The sequence below is a fragment of the Anoplolepis gracilipes genome, chromosome 7, assembly GCF_047496725.1.
Source record: "Anoplolepis gracilipes chromosome 7, ASM4749672v1, whole genome shotgun sequence".
Lineage (NCBI taxonomy): Eukaryota > Metazoa > Arthropoda > Insecta > Hymenoptera > Formicidae > Anoplolepis > Anoplolepis gracilipes.
In genome coordinates, this window is record NC_132976.1 from 12,175,045 (window position 1) to 12,199,711 (window position 24,667).

Here is a 24,667-nt window from a genome sequence, read left to right on the forward strand (position 1 = left end):
ATAATGTTGACACTCTATTATTTGTTTAAATAAGACTCGCAAAATTATTCTTACAACATAAAAATTATTATGTCGTGTCAAAATGTTGCGTTCATGCGAGCGTTGGGAAACCACGTGGTGCGATTTCACATGCCGCGATTTCGCACGTGCACGGGTTCCACGTGACACTTGTTGCGCTGTCATATGACAGTAGTACGACTTGATAAACAGTAGATGTCGCCCAGTGATACGATACTAGCAGACTCTATCGGCTGTATTGTAAACCAGAGTGGTCTGGCAAGTCTCTCACGTTTCTATGGTCTGAACTCTACTGCCACCTACTACTTCGGCCGATCCATCGAAGAAGAGTGGTTTGCTCGATACGGAAGTTACCTACTTGACTGACTCTAGCTGATCTGATTACACGTTTTTGATTTCTTACCAGTCGCGATGAATAAATTTCATACGCGACTGAGAACTGCTCGAATGGATATGTCGCTGTTTTCTTTATGAATGTAAAAAAGTCAGCGTGACTGAATCATATTCTTTCCATTTAAATCTATGTATTATAAGAGCACGTCGTAAAATTCATGCATTTGCACTGAATTAAGCAATAAAAACAGTAAATAACATTTTATTAATTTTATTCATTTATTTTCATGATAACATTTTTTTTTAAATTGTAGATTAAATTATATTATATAACAAAAGAACATTGAAAATATCATTGCTCTAAAATAAGTTTACACCCATTCAGTTCTTCAAAAGGCTCAATTTAGTTTTATTCGAGTCTTTACATAATTACGCTATATGATTTTCTCAAGGGTTTGTTACGTGCGAACCCTGATAATTTCCCTCGAGGCCAGGTCAATGCACCCTCACGCTGCACTTTTTCCGTATTGTTGACGAAGTGAGAGGGTAGACAGCCGGATTAAGTATCTTTACCGCAAAAGTATCTTGCGCAACTGCATTGCTGCGAATTGCGTGGTAACGGCATGCTATATTCCGTGCAAGTCTCATTTTAGATACCACATAGCCCCTTTATGGACCTGCTATCCAGTTCACTATCGCGAAATAAATTGCATAGAACGTCAAATCACGTTAAACGTTTAACAAATGTAATATTTTAGTAAGAATTGACGAGCGATATATATATATAAGTAAAATAAAAAAAATTATATACATTTTAATGCAAATAAAGACCCTCTCTTCTCTCTCTCTCTCTCTCTCTCTCTCTCTATATATATATATATATATATATATATATATATATAGAGAGAGAGAGAGAGATATATTAGATATATATATAGTCTTTATTTGCATTAAAATGTATATAATTTTTTTTTTATTTTACTTTAAAAATATTTAATATATATTTATAAATATTTAAATATTTTCATAAGATTTCTAAATATTTAAACTATATCTTGTTTAAGCGTAACGATTACTTAATACATTCTTTTTAATGACTAATTCGTATTGCGTTTTGTACTTGCAACTAATTCGCATTTAATTGACAAGTCTTATTGGATAGAATAAATGATAGCTTTAACGTCGTTTTCCCTTTCTTTCGATCTAACACTAACATTCTTACATACGAGTAGTAAACGTTACTGATATAACTCTGCAAACGGCGCTCTGTTAACGACGTGAAAGTTGATGTGAGACGCGATAGAATTTTCACTTTGCACGATTGCCGTTTTTCTTGTAAATGAAATAATTCGATTACTTTGAGCTCATTGGAGTCTTACTATTGTTGGATCCTTCCAATTTTTTCCTTCAAATATTTTTAGTCTAGAAAAGCTGAGAAATATCGATAAAATAATATCATTAAATTCGAAAAATTAAGAAACTCTTATAGCTATTGTTTTTATGTAAAAATCGTAAAGATAAAACAGCACATTAATTAAAGAAAACAAAATATAAAGGAAAGTAATTTTAATTTTTAAAGCAATCCTGAGATTTTTTCTTTTACATCCCAGAGTTATTATTTTTACAACTTTTTTATGACATTTCCAAGTGTAATATATATTTAGATACATGTTACATTATTAGCACATCGTATGCCGTATATATCGCCAATATGTTGCGCCTGTTCGGCGCTCACCTCATATTGACATCAAAGAGAAAATCTCTTAAGTCACAGATGACCAGACCAGACTTGGCAAACTCGATTGCAGCAGGCATCTGCAAATCTCACGCATAATGCACGCGTGCAATTATACGCGACACGTGGCGACTCGACTGGTCCGTTGATCAACTATATAGATTCTCCGATGCACCGGTGCACTGGTGTGCATACGACGTCAGTGCGCCAGCTAGTTTGTTCGGGCTTGTGATGGTATTTGCTAAACGTGCTTGAGCATGTGTGCGTGCACGTAACCGATTCTCGCACACGAGCGAAGTCAAAGTTCAGTCACTCCGTAACCTCCTTTCGATCGAAACTATTACACACTAGCCAGCGACTCTCAACCAGCCGGATTTTTTTTTTTTTACTTTCATTCTCGTTAAGCTTCGCAATATCGCATCGGCAATCATTAAACGCTCTTACCCGCGTCGCAACAGTTTATTAACCTGACGTAACTCAAGTAAGATGCACACACCTCGGGATCTTTTTTCACGTCTCATGTTTCCCCACATCGGCTCTTATCGCATTCGCGATATTATTGATAATTGGAATAGTATGTGACGAATTAATTAAGAGCGTCGCGTTAAAGTATATTGTCTTTTCTTTCCGCTATAGATTTATTGCATCATCGAGCACCTAAATTTTAATTTCCCGAGTCATAATCGAGTCGTGCAATTTCTCTCGAAGATGCCACTCCTTCATTATTAGGATAATGTACCCTCATGAAACGCTTTCACTCTCTTTCGCTTTCGCGGTGAAAACAGTAGAATGTAAGTCGACTGTGCGTCCCGATTTAAGTCGCAAGACGTAAAGAACGAGTGTATATTGCAGAACACGATGCATACATGTATCACATGAAACAATTACTTGCAACATTCTGAACAGTCAATATTTTTTAATCGATTCATTTATATACCTGTGCATTAATTAAGAATGTGAAATTTTTAAAGATTATATAGAGTCGATTGTAAAAGTTTTATCGCGTTATAAAAAGATTCTCGTTTATCTAACTCGTTATGTAAACCGTAATGATTTTAACCGCTAAGATTGATGGATAATCCGTTACGTAGATGCAATTTATTCAGCAGAAATGCGATCGCACGTACATGTAACACGTTAATTTAGAATTAAAATAAGAGCAGAAATTTCAAGAATAAATACAAATTTCGCGGTTCCATTGAGACGACGAGAACGCGCTGCATCTATCGCGCGAGACTGGTAATAGATATTTATTCAAATTGCGTCCTGTGCAAATTTATAACACGGGCTAATCTCACGGGATTCTATTCCGGAAATTATGCAACTGCTGCAATCACAGTTGGCTACTCTCTCGCGCGCGTTGTTCGTCGTCTTGTTAGGAAATAAAACTTTACCTCCGAATTTCATCACTTTCCATTGCATAAGAAGCAATATGTAGAGTGATATAATGTGCAGTTGATCTCGGTGTTCGATAATTTATTATTTTTATATTCATAATTTCGATGTATAATGTAATACGTATTAATCCTTTGAGTCACAGCGGATCACCCAGAGACCCACCTTTTTTTCCTAGTTCTTTATCGTTTTAACTACTTTTTTACCAACAAATACCGGATTTTTTTGTTTCTACAGAGCCTCTAGAACATTAATAAGTGTAAAAAAAATATGAACAGTCATTAATTGTTAATTGCAAAAATATCATATATAAACAAACAGTCAAAATTAGTACATTTTACGAAAAAATGCATTTTCTACTAATATATTATGACACTAAATACAGCAATTTTTTTATAATCTTAGTACACTCTAAAGTATTTTTCATAATTTTTCTAGAATTTTCCACCGTGTTGTTTTTGTTAAATTCTCCTTTTTTGATAAAAAATATATAAAAAACATTATTTTCTGTTCTAAATTGAAAGTAACAGTTGTATTCTTTTTTAAATTTTTTCTCTGAAGGTTTTTTTAGATCGCAGAATCTGAATCTAAAGAAAAAAAAATTCAATTTCCAAAATTTAATGTAGGGATCCAATATGGCGAAAGTAAAATTTCGTCTGCCATATTGGATCGGCCAGCTTGAATTTTGAAAATCTGACAACGGATTCGTAATCAGCGAGCCCAAAAATCCTTATATTACCAAATTTTATAAAATACTGACAATTAGAAAAATTCGTGACTCTAAGGGAAAAGACGCAAGTTTGTTGACATAGTCGAAGAAGTTGGCTAGAGAAATCTCTGAAGTTTATTACATTCATTTCGTTCATTCTTATAAAATTATACAAAAGAGAAATTTCGCATGCACGAGCCGCTGAAATATTTTTGCACGGCAATGCTCAGATCCGCGATGTTCAACGTTGCCGTGGCGATCGAAATAAAAATCAGTCTCCTCGCGCCCATTAATCGGAAGAACTTAAAATTCATCGCGCTATCCTACACCTTTTATCAATCCGATCAAGGATCGACAACTCCCTACAGCCCCGTTACGTCGGCTACGGGACGTGGTGCTGGCGCGCGAAAGTAAAAGTAGGCGGGCAACACGCGTTGAACTGCTTGAAACGCGTCCTCGAACGGTCGCTGCACCACGAGAGAAGTTACCCCGGTCCCTGTGTTGAGCAACCAGCCCGGTAACTGTAGTTCAGTTTCGCTTCGACTCCTCGGAAATTTCTCGAGTGCCTCGAGATGCATCTGGAAAAGTTTGGTTCCACGATGACTTTTAAAATCTTAATCCCTTCTCGTAGTCTCTATTTACTGAGAGAGACCTCTTCAACGGTCTAAATTTTTTTTCGCCCAGTTGAGCTATCCAAGAAGCTTGATATTAAATTCTACTCTGAAATCATAAACGGGACAAATAGGTATATAGATTGTATAATCCGTTGATTATAGGTTCCTTCAGTTTCATAAATCCTAGATATGACAGATGACATAGCTAAAAGTTTCTTTGATTTCTCGGGCCTTGGATCTTCCAGACCTTGGAAACGCTTTACTTTCGCATGATCTTACGAATGACGGAGGAGGTCCTGATGGACACGACGTTTCGCGAATAGTGGTTGCGCACGGTGGGAGCTTATTCGGTCGTTGGGTTGCGTTGAGCAAGCACCGAGAGCGAGCAGCAGTCACCTCGATAGCGAGTGTTGAACCCGCGGGAATCTAGGCCGGCGCACTGACACACCGCGTATACGAAAGGCGAGCGTATTAACACACATACGAGTTCATCTCTATGTATCAGCCCCCGGTATCGTGTGTACACGTATACAAATACATGTGAGTGTATACGTACACCAATGGATGTATCGGGGATCATCGGGGAGCTTCTCAAACCAGAGATTTCAATCGCGAATCTTAAACGAGCGTTCGCTACTGTTTCCATCTACCTTTACGTATTATATATATATATATATATATATATATTATCATAAATATCCCTTCAACATGATGAAAACCTTAACCTCCGCACGTTCCATTATTTGCATTCTCTAGTATTAAATTAAAGGCCAGGTCCGTTTAATTAATACTGTGTCTCCGTAATTGGGATAGATTAATCGACAGCTGCATTTGCAAGTTAGTCGATGCAGGCCGCGCGATGCGTGCCAGTAACGCCGAAAGTGTCCCACTAACGGCGAGAGAACAACGACCTGGCGAGTCTCTCTCTCTCTCTCTCTCCTCTCTCCCCCCTCCCCGCCCCCGGACCCTTCTCTCCTCTCCTTGTTCCCTGCCCATCCTCTCCGTCCTCCGCACTTTGCGTCATCAAACGCCTCTAATAACGCACTGTCGTTGTCGTTCGACTCGATACAAGCCCGAGCCGTTTCGCTCGCAAGAATCAGCGAGGAATTTCGCTGCGCGCTCGGTTTCGCCAACACTTTCATTGTGAGAATTTCACGGAGCGAATAGACTCGCTGAAAATTTATGAAGAACACTCGAACAGGAAATGTGGTTGATTGAAAGATAATTTAAAAAAAAAAAAAAATGCGACAACCTAGGAAAAAAATTTAGAGAAAGATCGAAGGGAGAATAGCAATTGAATAAGTATAAGTATTTTTTTTATTAAATCAAAAACGTAATGAAATAAAATCGTGCGTATCGATCGACACACTTGTGCTTTTCGAATCGGCTTTATGAATCACAGAGAAGTTCTATTTCTCTTACTGAATTTATGGCACGACTGTCGCTATACGACTTTATAGATGACTATTCCTTTCGTCAAGGAAGTCGTTTATCAAAGGAGTTTGGTCGCGAACGTAGGCGCGATGTCAGACTTACAAACGATTCCGGCTTTCTCAGCCGGTGGAGGGTAGATTCGTGGCGTTCGATCGGCTATTATGAAACGGCAAATTCATGCCGGAGCGTAGTGCGGACATCGAACTCGGGGTCCGTTCACGACGTTACGAAATCAGGAACTTTCGAGTCCGCGTATGTGTTTGTTACCACACTGAATTTCTAAGAACGTAATGCCAAAGTGACGACAGAATTATTAATTTTACAGCGCGACGATCGAATCGCGTACATCATCACGGTATCACAGCTCTGTAATTCAAGCCTCTTGATCTTTCATCGGAAACTTTGAAAGACTCAAGATCCTGGAGAAGTCTCTTTGATTTTCTCCAACAGGAGATCCTCGAGGGCTCTTGGATTTTTCAAAGTTGCTAAATAAGAAAATAAATATAAACACCCATCGCTTCTATCATGTAACGTCCTATACATTCTGCTCGAGCTCCATCTGCGCTAGAAAGCATCAAGGATAAGTCCGCCTACGAGCAGGCGCAAGCGGTTCGTAGTCGCGAAACAGCAGCAGCGGTTGCGAAATTCATTAGCGGCTGAATGCAGGCATTCTCGATCGCAGACTCGATCGCGGGAGCTCAATCTTGTTGCTAAAGCTGCCGCTTAGGTAATGCACGGGCAAGCAAAAAAATTACATTAGACACTGCCTGTCTTATTCTTCATGCGCGTTTATGCATAATTCAAAGAGAGAGAGAGAGAAAGAGAGAGAGAGAGAGAGAGAGAGAGAGAAACGGAAGAAGAATTTATATAATATTTCATGAGAAAACTATAATTATTTTACATCAAGTTTTCCTTCTCACACATTACGCTAGATGTAAAAATCTTTCTAATTTAAGAAATATACCTTTTAATTAGATTGTTAAATCGCCCCTTTCCTGCTGCAAGAAACGCTGTTTACTTTCGCTTAAGAAAATTGAGAATTGAGAAATCTTACAATTAAATTTCACTCTCTGGATCTCGAGTGCTTTGCGTACGATGTTATCATTTATTATTCTCGTTATCGGTCGTTGCTTCTCTTTTACGATACAACACGAATGCCTTGTAATAACAGATTATTGCGTCGAGTCCTATGGAATTATTCGAACGCGTGCTATAATGGCACAAAGATATCATATCGATTTCAATAATTTTACGATTATAATGGAGTTTTGAAGCTTTAATCAGTTATCGGCTAAAAAAAATATTTGTTATAAATTCTTTAAGTGTAATAATTCTTAAAATTCTTTACTTTTCACATCATAATGGCAATTATTAATATAATCTTTTTGATAATGTAACGTATTTTGTACATTTGCGCGCATTTTCGCGCAAAGTAAACTCTTATTACGTGTATATATTTTTTTAATCGGACATGTATATGTCACAAGCTTCAATTTTTTTTTTGGAGTCGAAGATTATTTATTAATTTTGTTAATTTGAGACTCTGATGTAAGATTCGGATGATTCGGGGCTCTTAAAGTTCTCAATATCTGAGAAATGTTGGAAATTTGGCGTTTTCTGCAGAAAGATGAGGAAAAGAATTTCGAGGAAAAATACGCACGTTGCCATTCGGTGCAGCGACGAGGAGGCTGTGAAAGCACCCTAAGGCGAGCCGCGTGGCCAAAGCCGCTCACCCCGTCCTCGACGGCGGTGGTTCGTTGTCCGCACACGGCCTTCGGAAATGGGGACGTTCGCTAGCAGTCTCGTGGATCCGAAAGAGGAACAGCGACAGCGTCACTGTGAGCCGGAGAGACCGAGTAGGAGATAGCGAGAGTGAGAAAGAAAGAGATAGGGAGATGCAGTGCGAGAAAGAGGAGAAAAAGGAAGGTTCCACCGAGAGACAGAATATCTCTGGCGCACACAAGGGAACAATTTTCACTTGGCGTTTCGTTCAACCGTTGCGAATAATCGTCCGAAAGAAAAGGAGGGCGGGACAAAGATCGGATCAATTTAACACATATATATATATATATATATATATAATGCATACGTTTCCCATTCTCCGCGGAGAATTCTTCTGTTCCTCGCTTTGCCATCGGGACGCAATGCACTCTCGGTAAGACCTTGTCCTGCGGCCAGTGGCTTTCAACGGATTAACAGCTGTTTTCAAGTAAACTATTGACGGAATTACGCGCAATCTAAATTGTCCTTTTATACAGCACGGAACGCGAATTATTTTGCGACGAGCAAAGTTACATTGAACAAGTTCTAAGACGAGTAATTAAATCATCTAAAATTAGATACGGACGTTGAACGTTAATTGCGCGCGATGAGTGGTACAGGTCTCTCTTCTATGATGTTTGTCCTTCTCTTTCTCTCTCAACTCTCTCTCGTTCGGCTCTCCTTCGTGCTCTTCTCCTCGACGATAACTCGATGCTACGAATAGTCGCCATGAATACACAGCGACGTTGGATGGCGTAAATATATTACGCGATAAATATGCCGTGACAAAGTAACGACTCGACAGGGACGCGAGTGTCCGAATAAATCAATGGCGACACTGAGGCCGAAACGGGAAAGTAGGGCTGAAATGTTGTGCGGAAAGAGAAGTTTGCATTTTTTTTTTTTTTTTTTTTTTTTTCCCCGCGAATTATTTGCAGCGACCCGAGAGCTGTGCCCCGACGCGAAAGTCGTCTTTCGCCTTCGTCTTATCGTCATCGTCGATGACGTTTGTCTCTGTGCGTTTCTGCGCTTGGGAGATGTCCTTTCAAACCCCTTCATTGCAAATGGAATATGCGCCCCCGATTTCGAAGGCCGATCGGGCAACGCACCGAGTGTCGGTCAACAGAGTGATCTGTTCTAACCGTCGTTCTCTTAAGGCACCTTCACACCAAATCGCAATTTTCTTCTCCGTCTTTTCTCGCGCAAAATGGTAGCTACTTTTCAATAATTAAACGTAATTAAAGCGTGTCACTTTTATTTATTTTTAATCCATTAAAGGATTATAAATTTTTTGATTACAAAAATTTCACGATTATATAAAAAGGAAGAGATACTTGTTATACATTTATTAAACAAAAACTTTTTAATGAGGATTTTTATATTTCTATTATAATATTTTTTATATATTATATAATATTTGTGTTTGTACATATATATATATATATGTATGCTTATCTTTATGGGTGTTTAATATGAAACGTATATTACTCGAGTTTATCAAGGTAATTGCAAAGTCGACGTCACGCTTCTCATTGTCTCTTTCCTCATCTTTAATCAGTCGACCAGCTGGGACGGCTATACGGTAACACTCGAGAAAGCATGTATCGCGCGGCTGAATGCACAGGTTGACTCGACTGGTTGAGTGAGTGAGCGAAGATGACGTCAGAGCACGGTTGCAGCGCCCTAGATCGAGGGAGGTCACCGTGTGCCAGGCCGATGGCCCACCGAGGTCGTACCCTCGGTCTCTCCGCGCCGAGTACGCTTTTCGTCTAGTCGTTTCTAGGCTAGGTTGGGTTACGTCTCCAGAACGTGGGAGGCCGCCAAGTACAGCCTCGGAAATCCGATATACCGTCCAGCATACGTATAATGCTCTAGGTCATCCAGGTATGCTCCGAAGAGTGACCATCCTGATCGAATGATCGAGAAGTGCTCGTTTGAATTTTAAATTCGTAATTTTGTCTCACTTGTGGATTTGAAATTCTCTGAATATCTCTTTAAACCTCTCTGAGAATTTCTCGAATATTCTACGATTCTCTAAAACATTCTGAGCATTTCGAAAAAAAAAAAAAAAAAAAAAAAAAAACTTTAAGACTCAAACCACCCAGCATTTAAAGGAGCGATAAAAATGTCGACTTACAAAAAAGTAAACGCTACCAAATTTTCCATTTCAAAACGGGTCCACTGTCTTATCGCAATTGTATGATTCTTATCACGAGTTGCGAACACGTTAAAAAAAAAAATAAAAAAAAAGAGCCGCTTAATCTCGACTCGCAGAGGCGATCGCTGTGCTGCATGTTGGCTTGATCGTGGAACCGCGGTGAAGGGTGAGGAGAACCTTCTGTCAGTGGAACAACGTACCGCCGTGAACTCTCCGCGTCTCTGTGCCACCGCGGAATCGCGTGTCATGTACGTCAAGTGCAAAGATGCATTCACTGCAGATGCTCGCGCGCGCGGACACGAGAAGAGCTTCAATATATAGAGCTGCTTTGATCTGTTTTGCATTTATGAAAATATAATTGTCGGCAAACGTTTTTAGAATTTGCCGCTCTTCCCTTCATATATTTAAGATATAAATTATTAGTAGCTCCCGCTGGTTAAATCAAATGGTTTCGTAATTAAATTACATTTTCTCTTTCTTTTCTTGTTTTTATCCACTTTGAATAAAGAGGCAAAGTAGCAAAATTATACTCTGGCATGCCTGATAATCCATTAATAGCAGAGCACGATTATACTACCATGCGATCATATAAATTGAAATGCGCGAAGCTTTAATCTTCGTATCGAGTATCACGCAGGCGATGATAGAATTACACTTGTCTAGTTTAGCATATAATTATCGGGATATGCAACCGCGGGAAAGGGAGGAGATCGTGACGAAACATAATTGGGCTCTCACTATTTTTCTATCAAAGTCACACTAGAATTTACGCGTCGCTTACCCTTGACGTATAATTTTGCCGGAGAGCGGGCGTCACCGAGCGCTCGCTCGTGTATCTGCACGCGTGTCTCCAACTATACAAGTGGCATTAGCATTAGTTTAATCCATGAACGGGTGTGGCGGTGCACAATGTGCTATTTTGGAACACTTAGAGTCACGAGGCAATTGTTGCGAGCCGTATCCTTTCTCTGACCAGGTTGTTTTGAGTTCGGATTCCAACGCTACCAGCACAGTCCCTTCTATTGTTGTAGAATCATTAAGTCTCAATGACGGGTGTGACATTTTGTGACATGTTGAATATGAAGGAGTAGAGAGAGGATTAAATATATGACACGCTTTTGAAAGTTACAATTTTAACCGCATTCAGAGATCAATAAAACGCAATTCCAAGCAAACCGTATTTTTTCTACGATTGACAAACAATCCTCATATACAACGTATGATTTACGACGAGTGATCTAGCAATTTCCAATATAGAAGCCAGCCGTCCCTTTTTCCTACTACGCTCTACATACGCTGCAGATAAATGCTCGGATTAACTCCTTCGTCCAAGCGAAACTCGTCTTGCAAAATCTCCTTGAGACTCTCGTCAAATATATTCTTGTTTTTGTAGAAGATACAAATTTTGGAAACGATATATTATTTTCTCATTAAATTTCATCGCCATTGAACATTTAATATTTTCACACATGTCCTTGTGCGAAACGGCATTAAAAGATATTATTTTTTATTAATTGAGAAATTTATTCAGCATGCAATTTGAAATGTAAAAAGAGCCGCAGAATTATTTGCGGATTAACAAATTGATCGTCATACGTCACTTCCAACATGTTGATGGTAAAATATTACTAGTTGCAATCTGCAATCTAATGTGCGATTTCTATGGAGAAACATCGATCCCGCCTATGGTGAAATCGATGAGTTAGACGGCGATTAGCGCACCATATCTCCTACAAGCAAATGGGTTATGTTGATCCTTGTGGCGTACCTTAATCCGCTTCAACAAACCCTGGCAAGCCGTGGTGACGTGTTGCAACCACCAATGTATTACCAGACCGAGCTTACGCTCACGCGGGACTTGCTTGCTGTCGCTACTTCCGGTGATCGATTTAGAAACTGTCGAATAGCATTATCTCCTTCGACATTCTTAAGAAGATCATCGATAAACATTATGCAGAATCTATACATTTATTGTGGCTTCGATAAGCCACAATAAATGTATATCGTACTTAATTACACCTTTTACTAATATCAATTCTAATAAAAATTCGAATAAAACAAGACAAGGGAGGTTATTAATAAAACCGAACTCAATATCAAATTTACGCGGGGTCATCGGTCTAACGTGTGCGAATTCGCTGGAGAAGAGGAGGACGATCAATCGTTCGGACAGATTATGCTTTACCTGCACACAGTTGCGTTCCGTAACGAATGAACCGCGTATGTGCAATTCCGATGCAACTTGCCGCTTGTCCTAGTGGGCGGACATTCACCCCCGCGAGTCGAAGATCACCGATCAGAGGCGAGGCTTCGCGAAGTTTCCGGAGAATTGCCGGTCGGATGCTGCGTTACATGGTGGGATTTTTTTTTTAGTTTACAGCTTTTTCGCGATAAAAAGAAAAAAATACGAATTAACACGTACGATTTATTATCAAGAGACAGACACGTCCAATAAATTACAATGTTACTTTTTATATAGCATAATCAAAGCGTAACTTCTTTCAAGACTTTTTCCCACCGATCGATACGTTATTGCAACACAAAAAGGATGCACTTGACTTAGTTCCATTTAGGCCTTCGATTATATATAAATTCAACGTTAATATTTTGTCCGCGATAATAATTTTATTGTATATTATTTTTTTTTTTTTTTTTTTTTTTTTCCTACCTAGATTTTTTATTGTGTTTTTCAAATTGAACAAAGATATGCCGCGATACCCACCTCTGAATATTCCAACGCCGCGCTCTCCACCAGCGCGATCGACCTCGACGACGGAGAACGGAGGACATTGCACTTTGACCGTATCTAATATAAGATACTCCGCGCGAGTATAAATACGACGACTAATACGTTGACGAAATCATTAGCATCTCGTTGCATTTTCGTCGGCATTTTCATATTCATTCCAAAAAGATCTTTTGCAGACTGAGCGAATGAGACTTTAATATCTATTGATTAAATATTTTTCTTTGTCTCTCTTATCGTTTGAAATAGTATTGTGTATTATAAATTAGAAATATATTACAACTTTTTTTTAATCTATCGTTTATTAACTTGGATATAGAGTTGACTCTCTTCTCGTCTTTTAAATCCAACAATTATGAATAAATTTATATAAGTTTGCTAAAGATGGTGTAATGCATATAAAATTTAATACATTTCCGAAATGTTTAGCTCTCATATATATATATATCTGTTACGCATATATAATTCCAGGGTATTTCGAATAGCTATTATTGTTGCGCAGCCGCGCGCGTGATGATTGCAACGTGCGAAAACCGTTATGTGCATAGTGAAAGGACTTTACGCGTTTGAAATTAACTGTAACGTTATAAGTATTACAGGGTAATAATGTCGTATGTATACTCGCTATTCCTAACGGCAGCACTGTACTTCAATATTAACTGTTACAATTATGCTAATGATGGAAGATAAAATAAGAATAAAAAAATGTAGATTTAAATTTATTGTTGTATAGAATTCTTCAACTCGAAGCGCTGTTGCAATTAGTTTCATAGCGACAAGCATTTCTTCCGTGAATAGTACTCGAAAAGAAATGTCAAAACGTTATTCTGCTAATCAGTTGCTGTATCAACTCACGGTCGGGCAGTCGATTAGACATTCGCGAAATGTATCTTATCACGGTTTCTGTATCGCAATTAGCAACGTTACATATTAGCCTTGGCTACCTGAGAAGAGCTTTTTTTTTTTTTATCAACAAAACAGATTGGCAGGCGTTGATGATAACGTTACTACCAAATGCGCAACCGAAACCGGCCGATATAGCATTTCGACAGTCGCATAAATTCACGATCGATTGATAGATAAACGGCGTGGCCGGATCGTTGCGAGGCGGAGAAAACGCACTTACGACAGCGCTTGACAGCTAGGGTGAAGGAACTTTATCTGACTGGCGACTATCCGGTAGCGTAACGGCTGCGTTAACGCGTTACGTGAAAAAGTTACGACGTCTGGCTTTCCGTACTTTCGGCCTAGTTTGGGCGAGACATATCTTTCTATCCATCTACTTTGCGGCAATTTCTTTGTCTGTGTTTTCGCTTCTTTTCGCCACTAGCGCTCGATAGAGCCAATTCTCTAAATTTCACCGTCATATTTTTAGCCGGCCAGCAACAGACTTATATCATACTTGATCTACTTCTAGCGCATCATTTAGGTAGGATAAAAATTTCACGATTCAAATTTTAATATAAATGTTCTATTGCAGCTGTTACGTTGCAAATTATTGAGAGTCTCTATCGTAAAGTCGATAATGTATTTTTATGTATTTAAATATTTTGCCTCGGTCATTAAGTTAAATTAATTTTCGTTAATTCGTACGATTAATAGAATATTTTTAACGGAAGCATTGAACGATTTTTATCAATTAGAACAGAGCAAATGGAAAATCGCAACTTTGCGCAAAAAAGTAAGTAGGTACATTTAGTTCGCGAGCTTGCAGAGTGTGTTTCGAGAACGTTATTGCGTAACGTCGTACGCACAATTGTAATTGACTAACAAATACCGATAGTGGAATGTGCGTCAGTCAGCATCTCCTAACGTCTGCAGATTCATCCCCGAGAGAGCTCAACTTACGTGGTCAAACATGTTATTCGTGCTACGGCATCTCAGCGGCCACGTATACGTGAGACTCATACATTCGTATACGTCGCATTGTTGATTGAGAATAGTCACTGATTGTGTAATGGAAAATTGTAGGCCGAACAATGTCGGTCGTGAAGAACGCAAAAAGAAGAGGGAAGGTGATGGAGATTATTCTCTGAGAGCAATATAAGAATTACAAGATATCTAAGTTATATATATATATATATATATATATATATATATATATATATATATATATTGTGATTTATATAGATTCTCTCTATTGTGTGCATGTGAACCTGGTTGTGTTTTAGAATTTAATTATTCTAAATCATATCGACTGAACAAATCTATCGAATGCAACTGAAGCATATTATTGCTTTACTGTTACGTTTTTCGCTCAAAATTCATACAAAATCGTCTGTTAACGTACTTCGCCTCGTTTCCAAGTTTGGATGTAGGATAGACTTTCCCGACATGAACGTTCCAGTCAACCTACCTCGGTAGCCTACACTCCTATAGTTACATTGCGAAAGAAGTACGAGTCCTAGTTACCCACATTCTGTGCCAGATATTGGCTGCTAATTAAACAATCGGCGATTCAGCGTTTCTATTTCAAGATTTCCAAGAGCTTACAACGCAAATTGCGTGTAAGAAAAATGCTAGGGGAATATTTGTATTCAAGGTTTTCACATTATTCGAATGCGTGTCTTTCGATTGAAAAATACTTGTGCATTTATGTTTATTGACATTTGTCATTTTTCTATATTTATCATTTAGAAATTCACATATATGTGTATACTTGCATCATATATGTATATGTATATTAAAATTATATATTTATTAATCCCTTGTCTTTTCCAAGTAATATACAAGCCATGCTTGTATATTAGCGCACCTCATTGCGTTACAACGCATATTGCGAATGCATAACGTGGGACGAAATTGTGGGTGATAAAAGTGATAAAAATATTCACTATGCAACTCGGGTTTTCTCATTCGGAGCTTTGTGAAACAGATAGAAAGGAAGCGTAGTCTGAAATCGGCGAGAGATATTTAGATATACTTATCTATGCGCTTTCTCGCTCAATAAACATCGCACGTGGGAGTGCACCGCGAGTTTCATAATTACAGGTTTATTATCTCGCGCGCGAGCCGAACTGCACCTGAAAAATTTCAACGAACGGGTGGGTAGCTGTCGCAACGCGGAAAGTGTCCCACGCCAACTCCGACAGGCAGCTGACATTGCATAGATATATCTATTCTGACCGGCTGCATATCTCAGGCCGTCCATTGTCTGCGCGCAAGTAGGCCTGCGCGAGAATGCAATAAAATTGTCCTCCGTTGCCGATACGCGGACCACGCGTATGCAGTGATGAATTTACTGATTTCAACTTGAAGAAATCAAGGAGAATTTCACAATGGATTTTTAATTTTTGTACCAATATAACACTCAAACTCTTTGCATCATTTGTATAACTTGAGTATGTCAAAAGAAATCGTGCGATATTCATGGATTATTTTAAAACTTTGATTCTTCTGGATTGTCGATCTTTATATCTCTAAGAATTTTTGAAACTTTACTGTTGGAAAGATTTTCGTCCGAGTTTCCATTTGTAGCTACTTTGCTAACAATATATTTGCAATTGAGAAACCAGCAATCATACTAAAATGGAAGTATCTTTAAGGAAGTTTTTTTTCTTTTGGTTCTTTTTATCACACTTTTATTGAATCATCTGGATTTTTTTTTTTTTTTTTTTTTTCAGATAATAAAGTTTCCTCAAATGATTTAGACAAGTCGATAGCATGCAATTTCCAAACATGCATTTGTATAGAAAAAAAAGCGTGAAAAAACTACGACCTATTTTCTATATTATTTATTATGATTACAACTCATAAATATATCGAGTAATTCTAACGTAAAAAATTTAATACTACCGAAAATAACTGAAAATACAGTAAATATTTATAGTTAGTTAAAACACTAGTTCATGATTTTAAATCCTTGCGACGTTGTTTTAACGAAAGAAATGTGGAACAATAAAAAAAAAAAAAAAAAAAAAAAAAAGATCAAAGTTATATTTGTTCAATTTTAATAATTCTAAGGAGAGAGGCAACGCGAGAGTATTTTCGCTTAAAAACCTTCCTAAAAAAATAATTAATTAAATTAAATTAAAAAATAATTAGTAATTATTTTTTGCAAAATTTAGACGTTCCGCCTTAAACATGATGAGAAATATTGCCGATAAAACATTGTTTACACAAATGAATATGAATAATTCATTATAGATGTGAGTTTGTTTAACATAATGTTCTCTCGACACATTCCTCTTACATATTCCTAGACAGTCACATACCACGTGACTGTATTTACAAGCTACAGTGGGGTAGGTTAGGCCTAGACTGCTTAGATTACGCTGGCGTCTGTACCGTTGCTCGCTTCGGTCCCACTACTCACCTGTGATCCAACTTGTATTTTTCATAGACGTAACCCACGTGTTCGTGACGTACGCACACATACACACGCGCACCCGTAAGCGCAAGGGTTAAACAGCTTTCGCTCTCTGAGTATTGGTGAGTCAACAACGGCATGGCAGGGGGGAACGCACTATATATTCCCCGATTGTATATCATATTCAACAGGGCCGTAACAAAATTAGCCCTTCGACGTGTATATATATATATATTTAATATTTTTTCCAAACAGAAAAATATAATATAAATTCTCTTAAAGTAATAAAAATTTTGCAACGTATTACCGTAGGAATAATATTTATATCGTTTCTAAAGAAACCGACGCGATTATTAATCGTTAAATTCCTGACGTCACCTATGATTTCTTAGAACTCTAGCTTGAATATATAGATTCATATATTTGCAGAAATTTCCCTGTAAAGATCCCGAAGAATTGTGCGTGACAAGTTGATTTGTCGGGTTAAGGATGCAATTATTCTAATTGACACTAGCGGAGTTCGAGAAATGAGCTTTCGTCATACTGCGCGTTAAGTTATGAACAATGCAGTTTGGTGAATCGTCGTTAAGGCGCAATAAAACCTAGGTCGAGTGTTCGTCGACTGAGATCCTTGATCCTAATGACGGGTCAACCGTGCCAATTGGCCGTACGAATGAGGCGGTTGTGTCCCGAGGATACGACCGTGGTTAATCTCGACTCGATAAGATCATACTGAGCACTCCCTATTATCCTGAGAATAATACGCATGAATAGTTGCGTATTATAGATTCACAGAGAACCTCTCGTGTTTGATTCAGATATAATTATGAAAGATTATTAATAATTGTTAGCAAGCTGGACTTTTATCGATTCAAAAAAATCTATCAATCTAATAATCTGCATGAATGAACAAGTTGTAATATTAATTAATGTAAAATATGTTGTTTTAAATATATCACATTTTAAAGTACCTATATATAAATATCCCTATATCCGGAAAAGATATATAAACAAAAATAAATATATATTTAATTATATATAAAATATGTCCATATAAATGTTCTCCCCATCTTGCATAATCTTTGTCTATATGTACAGGAAAAATTATATACAAATATAATTGAAAGAAAAATATTTTCATCGTTATATTTTTAAAAAAAATGTGCAAAAAATCATCTATAGAGATGATTATATGATTATATGAGAAATTTGTTATTAGATCAAGGAAAGAGAAAAAAACCTATTTGCGGGGACATATTTAATATATATTAAAATTTGACTATACATGGATTTTTGTTCCAAGTGAGTCTGGACTTTCGATCCGCGAAAAAAATGGAAAGTTCTCTCGGCGACTGAGGAAAGTGATTTACTCGATGTAAAGATGTGTGTCGGCCAGAGATTTTTCGAAGAGACCGTCTCTTTGAATCGGGCGAAAAATTAATTCTTGGACAAATGAGGGAGCGCGCGCGGGGTGGACGCGCGGCGGTGGCACTTGGGTGATCCCCGGCGGACGCGGCGCGCAGGCGCCGCGGTACCGCGGCACACCACGCCGCGAGGAACTCACTCGCGTACCGCATCGCACGGCACACACAGCACACCAACTAATCCAACGCGCGGGCCCGAGCGCCGATTTACAAATACTGTGAGAGCCACGCGGTCGCAACAGTAGCAACAAGCAGGACGCGCGGCTGCCGGCGAGAAGCGAGATCATCGGCTAGAGAAACGGACAGGGTGTCGAACGAGTATTTCGCACACCTCTCGATCGCGTGGATCGTCGATGTCGGGATATTGATGAGCATCGATCTTAAATAGGACTGGCCAACGAGTGCGCGTACGGAATTGGTCAAGTGAGACTCGTTGACGCGCGAGCGCTGTCAGTGAAAACGCGCAACTGTCGTCGCATGTTGCCGCGTGGCATGTTCGCCAACTGTTCGTTGTTTACATTCGGCTGGATGCGCCAGAGGAAGACGTGCGTCGAGGGATCGTAGCGCCACTTGGAGGGTGCGACACGCGACTTTTTCGCGCCGGGCGATGACTGTGCAAAAGGTCAAGCCTCGCGGCACCGCGGCGGAGGAGCAACAGCCCTCGGCGTCGGACATCCTCTCCCCGTCCAGCGAACTCCCGGAGAATGACAAGGAACAATCGGCCCGAAATTGTTACCGCTCGCCTGTTTCGCAGGACAACGAGAATCTCCTGGGATGCGTCTTGGCCGGTGAGTGAGAGACCCGACGAAAGGGAGAGTTCGCCCTCCGGCGGATGTTTCGAGTTTATGTAGGATAGATTGTAGAACCCGTAGGGTTCTCCTAGGGCTTCATATATCCCCCCATTGATGTGTCTAACGGAATCTCGCGCGGTAAACATTTCTAACGTAACGCGGATCGCTATTCATATATAGGAAGGAATAGAGAAAGAGGCGTTTTCACTTTCCAGCGGGCAGGAATGTAGGTCGCGGGGCCCGGGACGAGGCCGAGTTCGTTGCCCTCGGTCGGCGGCCTTCCACTCGGCGCTCCGGCAATTTTTCTCCGTCTCTTTCTTCTCCCACCCTTTGTCCTCTCGCATCCCCTACTCCCGTCCTAAACTATATCCACACTATGACTCGCTTCTTGTTCACAGTGTCGATACTAGCCTAGATAGTGCGAGAGCCTCTCTAAAAGTCTCCCTCCCACCCTCTTTCACGCATACATACGCGCGGGCGTTTCCTCCTCTCTCTCTCTCTCTCTCTCTCTCTCTCTCTCTCTTTCTTTCTCTGTTTCTCTCCGTGACCCCCTCCTCGCTTCCATTTATTTCTCTCGCTCTGTCTCCCGCTTCTCCTCTTGGCAAATCGCGTGCTCGCGCGGATCCGCCGTCTCGCTCGCTCGCTCGCTCTCTCTCTCTCTCTCTCTCTCTCTCTCTCTCTCTCTCTCTCTCTCTCTCTCTCTCTCTCTCAAACGCCGACAGGAAAGTGGGTCGACGGGGCCTTGGCGCGAGGCTAGTTCGTTCACCCTGCCTGCCTCGTAACTGGGGCAAGATGAAATTAACCGAGCAGCCTCCCCCTTGCCCCGCCGTTCCCCAAGTAGAGTCGCGGTGAACTCCGCGACTCGTGTGGCCAATCGCCGTCGGATCGGTTCAACGAACTTCAACTGGGTCTCCCCATCTCCCCACTGCCCCTAAGGGGTAGCCTCTCCCACCCCAGTTTAGCTATTCGACGACGGCTAAACCTCCCCACCTACATCCACCAGCGAAGGTCACCAACACACACCGACGACGTCTCGTCGGCGGATCGGCCGAGCCGTTCGCACGTACTCACACGCGGACACGCGTGACGCGTGACTTGGTAGAGAGAGCGTGTACACGACGGCACACTGGCGATGGTGACGTACGTACGTGCGTGCGTGCGTGCGTGCGTGCGTGCGTGCGTACGTGCGCGCGTGCGTGCGCGCGTGCGTGCGCGCAGCACCGGCCTATCATCGGCTGGGAATTCTCATCGGCGTGGGCCTCGTTACGTAATCGCGAGATAGTGAATTACACGCTGGACTACCTACTCGCGAATCCCTCTCGCCGATCTCTCTTTTCTTTCCCTCTCTCCCCTCGTCTCACCTCGTCCCGACCGTCTTCGTTCGCTACTCGGAGAAAGTATCTACCGAGCTAGCTGCACACCGCTGGACCGTGATCACTCTCGCTGCTCGCCGGAATGCTTTCACCGCTTCTTCGCTCCGTCATCCGAGTGGTCATCCTCTCGCTGCTCGCGATGCATCATCATCTCCGGTGCACTGACCTATGCCATATGCGACGCGTAGTATACAGGACGGTTTGTTGATTACGGTGGCTGTTGACGATGATGCACGCGCTACCAACTTTTACTTTTAACACGTCAAAGTCATTTTTATACCTGTCTCTCTTCTCCAAATTTTATGTTATCAATTATAAATTACTAAAATTCTTTAAGATTTTTAAGCGAAAGATATATTTCAAAATTTATGTTTTTAGATTGACTATTCAATTTTTAAGGCAAAATTGATTGAAATTATTAAAGATGTATTAATGAAGCAGCTATCGTAACGACTCAGAGAGAAAGAGACCGTTACGTCAGAATGTTTATATATTTAAGGGAAGGAAAAGAGACAAGCCAAGTGGCTAAAAAAAATGATCGAAAGAAAGTCTATGTCGTAATAAAATCGCACGCTTTCCATCGGATATTTTCTAATTGCGCTTGTGCCGACTGCTAGCTAACCACAAAAGCAAGACGCGCGGGCAATGGCCTGGCCTCCTCCCGGTCCCCAGTGACCTCGATTGGTGTCCTCTCCCAGTCCACCTTCTCCCTGCTCTCCTCTCTCCCACTCCCTCTAAGCGGAGCGTTGACTCGGCATCGTCCAATCAGAGGCCGGTTCGTCGACTCTCCGAGCTGCTCTCTCGGGGTCGTTCTAATCTCGCAACGTCCCTACGCCACAAGCCAAACTGACGAGAAGCCTGATAAGAGTGCGATCCTGCCTCTCCTCTTCTCCCACATATACATGCACGCATTCTCTTTCTTTTTCTTTCTCTCTCACTATATCTTGCTCCCCTTCTCCCCCCTTCCCTCCTCCTCCTCCTCCTCCTCCTTCATTTTGCCTTTCTCTCTCGCTCTCACCGCTGCCGCCAAGGCAAGGTGAACAACCTCGAATCGTGTCGACACTCTTATCGCCCGCGAGCTCGGAGCCCTTATCAAGTGAGCTCACGTTCGCTCGAGTTCGCCGAACCGCTAACAAAAATGACAATTTTTCTTGGTCACTGCGTAACACGAATGCTCATAAGCGTTGTCCTGTATTAATGAGGAGAGTGGGAAGACACGGCGATACTTGGAAGACTCGACGACCTAGTTTGGCTAGGCCGCAGTAAATATCAATGCTTTTGTCAAGAGTTTGTAGATAACATCAACTCATCAGAAGATTACTCACTTTCTAGTAGTCGTAGTAAATCTTGAAACCTCACAATCGGTAATACGAAATGATTGTTTTGTTCGAAAATTGAAATGGACATTTTTTTTTTTTTTTTTTACATCAACGTAAGACAATCACAGATAATATTTTAAATTACAATTTTTGTAATTTTAATTTTCTAATTACAATGTTTAATTACAATTAGTTAATAGCATGCAATGCATTATGAATAATCTCTACGTTTCTCGTTACCATATTTGACATAAAATGCAGAGGGACGTAAGTACGGGATATAAAATGCGTGATAAAACTTAAAAAAACTTAAAAAAGGAGAAAAAAGAAAAAGAGAGAGAGAGAGAGAGAGAGAGAGGGAGAGAGTTGTCTTATTTCTCGTACGCGTATTTCCCTTTCATTGGCATCTGGACGAGCCACCTTCGCCGCTGCCTTAACTTCCTAGCCAGACCACTCTTACTTTCTTTCTGGTGAACCGTGGTTCGTTTGTATCGCGTCAAGAAAAGAGAAGAAAAAACCAATTTTTACGTTTCCTACTGTATTGCACCGAATCATCTTACACAAATTTTATCGTATATTAATTGAATTAAAGTCGCATCATCGCGCTCCGTCATATTTTTCGTCCTCTAATCTTTAAAATAATTACATACTTGATTTATTCCGTTTGATTAAGTAAACGAGAGAGGTGAAACGAGTCGCCACATTTACGATGTGGAGTATTTCATAGAAATTCAAACGAATTGAACGATTACTCACGCGCGCCAACCCTCGGAACTTATGTAGCGTAGAGAGGGTTGTGGGGGTGAAGGGAGGGCCGGTAACCTCGAGGCCAACGAACTCTGACCCACCAGCCCCGGTATCGCTCATCCCTCCCTTCCGTGCTAAGTATAGCATTTCTACCAACCTGTCGCCCTATGCTATAGATATTACATCCACCCCAACTTATGCATTCCACCTCCGCGTCATAGCTCGCCTAGCCCCTCGAAAACTCGCCAATCCCACTCTTCTTGCCACAAACTTATTATAAAGTATACTTGCTCGTTATAAAATGTTCGTTTTAAACAATCGCGTTATGCAATTTAATCTCACATCTTCCAAAAACAAATATGAAAAAAATTTTTTAAAAAGCGACATTTATTCCAATATAAATATAAGGATTTATATTTGCCTCTAAGAAATAAAATATTATTTACAATAATTGTATACATAATAATTATAAATACATTATATACATATATTTTATTCGATTGAAAAATGTGTATAACGTATAAATATCCAATGACGAGGAAAGGATGCATACAAATTATTATAATGAATGGACTTCAAACTTCCTCGCATAGATATACACCCTCCAGAGTGATGTATATTTCTTTGGCAAGCGATCGTAGCGTACCTTCAGAGGCAAGAGGGGGAGGTTCGCGGGCGTCGAGGTCGCGAGGTCGTCGACCGCCGAGGGTGGCACTCACCCTAACTAGGCCAGCGGATCTCTCTTTCTCTCCCTCTCCCTTTCCCCTCTCGATACGCCCTTCTCTCGATTTCTCCCACCCTATATTATCGTGCCCCCACTAGGACACGCAGCCTCTCGGAGACGGGGTCCATGGTTCTGCTATTTTCGCGGGGCCACTTGACACGAATATACATACATAGGCTATCTACGTTTAGCGGGATAATTTGCGCTATCGAGGTCATTCCACCCTGCTTCGCGAGGACGAAGCAGCCGCTCCCGCTTAAGCCCTCGGGATTTAATCTTTCGAGTTTTGCTGAAAGCGAGAATATCCTATGTGACTGTCACGACAATAATGATATTCTCCCCTCTTTACTTCTTTTGAGTCATTTAATCCTTGATCGATTTCGAGTATACAAAAGTGATATATTATACTTTATGTTTTGTTTATAAACTATATAATTATTTAACGACATTATTATCTATCGTAAAGCTATTAATTCAACGAATATACAATTTCAAGTGAGAATATAATACAATTTTTATTTTTGGCTTCCCGTTTTTTTTTTTTTTTTTTTAGCTTTTAGTACTGTGACTAAACTGAAAGATGACAAACGGAAGCGAGAGACTAACTCTTTTTTTTTCCTAATATATGATATGCTCCATTTTATGTTATTTTACTTGCATACCTTTTTTCCTTCTGATGGAAAAAGAATAGATAACGGTAAGTTTTCCGGAAAAAGTTTCAAAGTTAATGGAAAAGGAAGGAACAGTAAAAGTGTAGGGAAAAAAATCTAAATTCTAAGTCAATCGTAACTCACTTTTCGCCGTGACAAGAAAAAAAAATAAATAAAATTTTATAGCTACAGAAAGCGCGAAAAATTTTTTATTGCTTTAACTAACCTTTGCATTTATGTGGAAACCGCTCGTTTAGAGAAAGATTACTTTTTAAACTATATATAGGAAGAATATGACAACTTATTTTTTTCACGTATTATTATCGATCCCGTTAGGGATCACATTGTTTTCCTTTTAGCCCTTTTTTTATTATTTTTTTTTTTAGATTGACGCAATGCACGAATTCATACTTTTTTTAGCATAATC

General features: G+C 40.0%; 1 protein-coding gene across 2 annotated transcripts in view; it reads left to right on the forward strand.

The window, feature by feature from the left end:
* The window catches only part of E75 (ecdysone-induced protein 75), a 93,217-nt gene that overhangs the window by 18,980 nt on the left and 49,570 nt on the right, over positions 1 to 24,667 (forward strand). Inside the window, exon 1 of one of the 2 annotated variants that reach the window (XM_072896397.1) lies at positions 18,781 to 19,424. The exons of the other annotated variant lie outside the window; for it this stretch is intronic. Coding sequence (XP_072752498.1) covers positions 19,244 to 19,424 — 181 coding nt within the window. The 5' untranslated portion in view covers positions 18,781 to 19,243. Of the gene's footprint in view, positions 1 to 18,780; positions 19,425 to 24,667 lie in introns of those variants that run through there. 2 annotated transcript variants of the gene reach the window in all.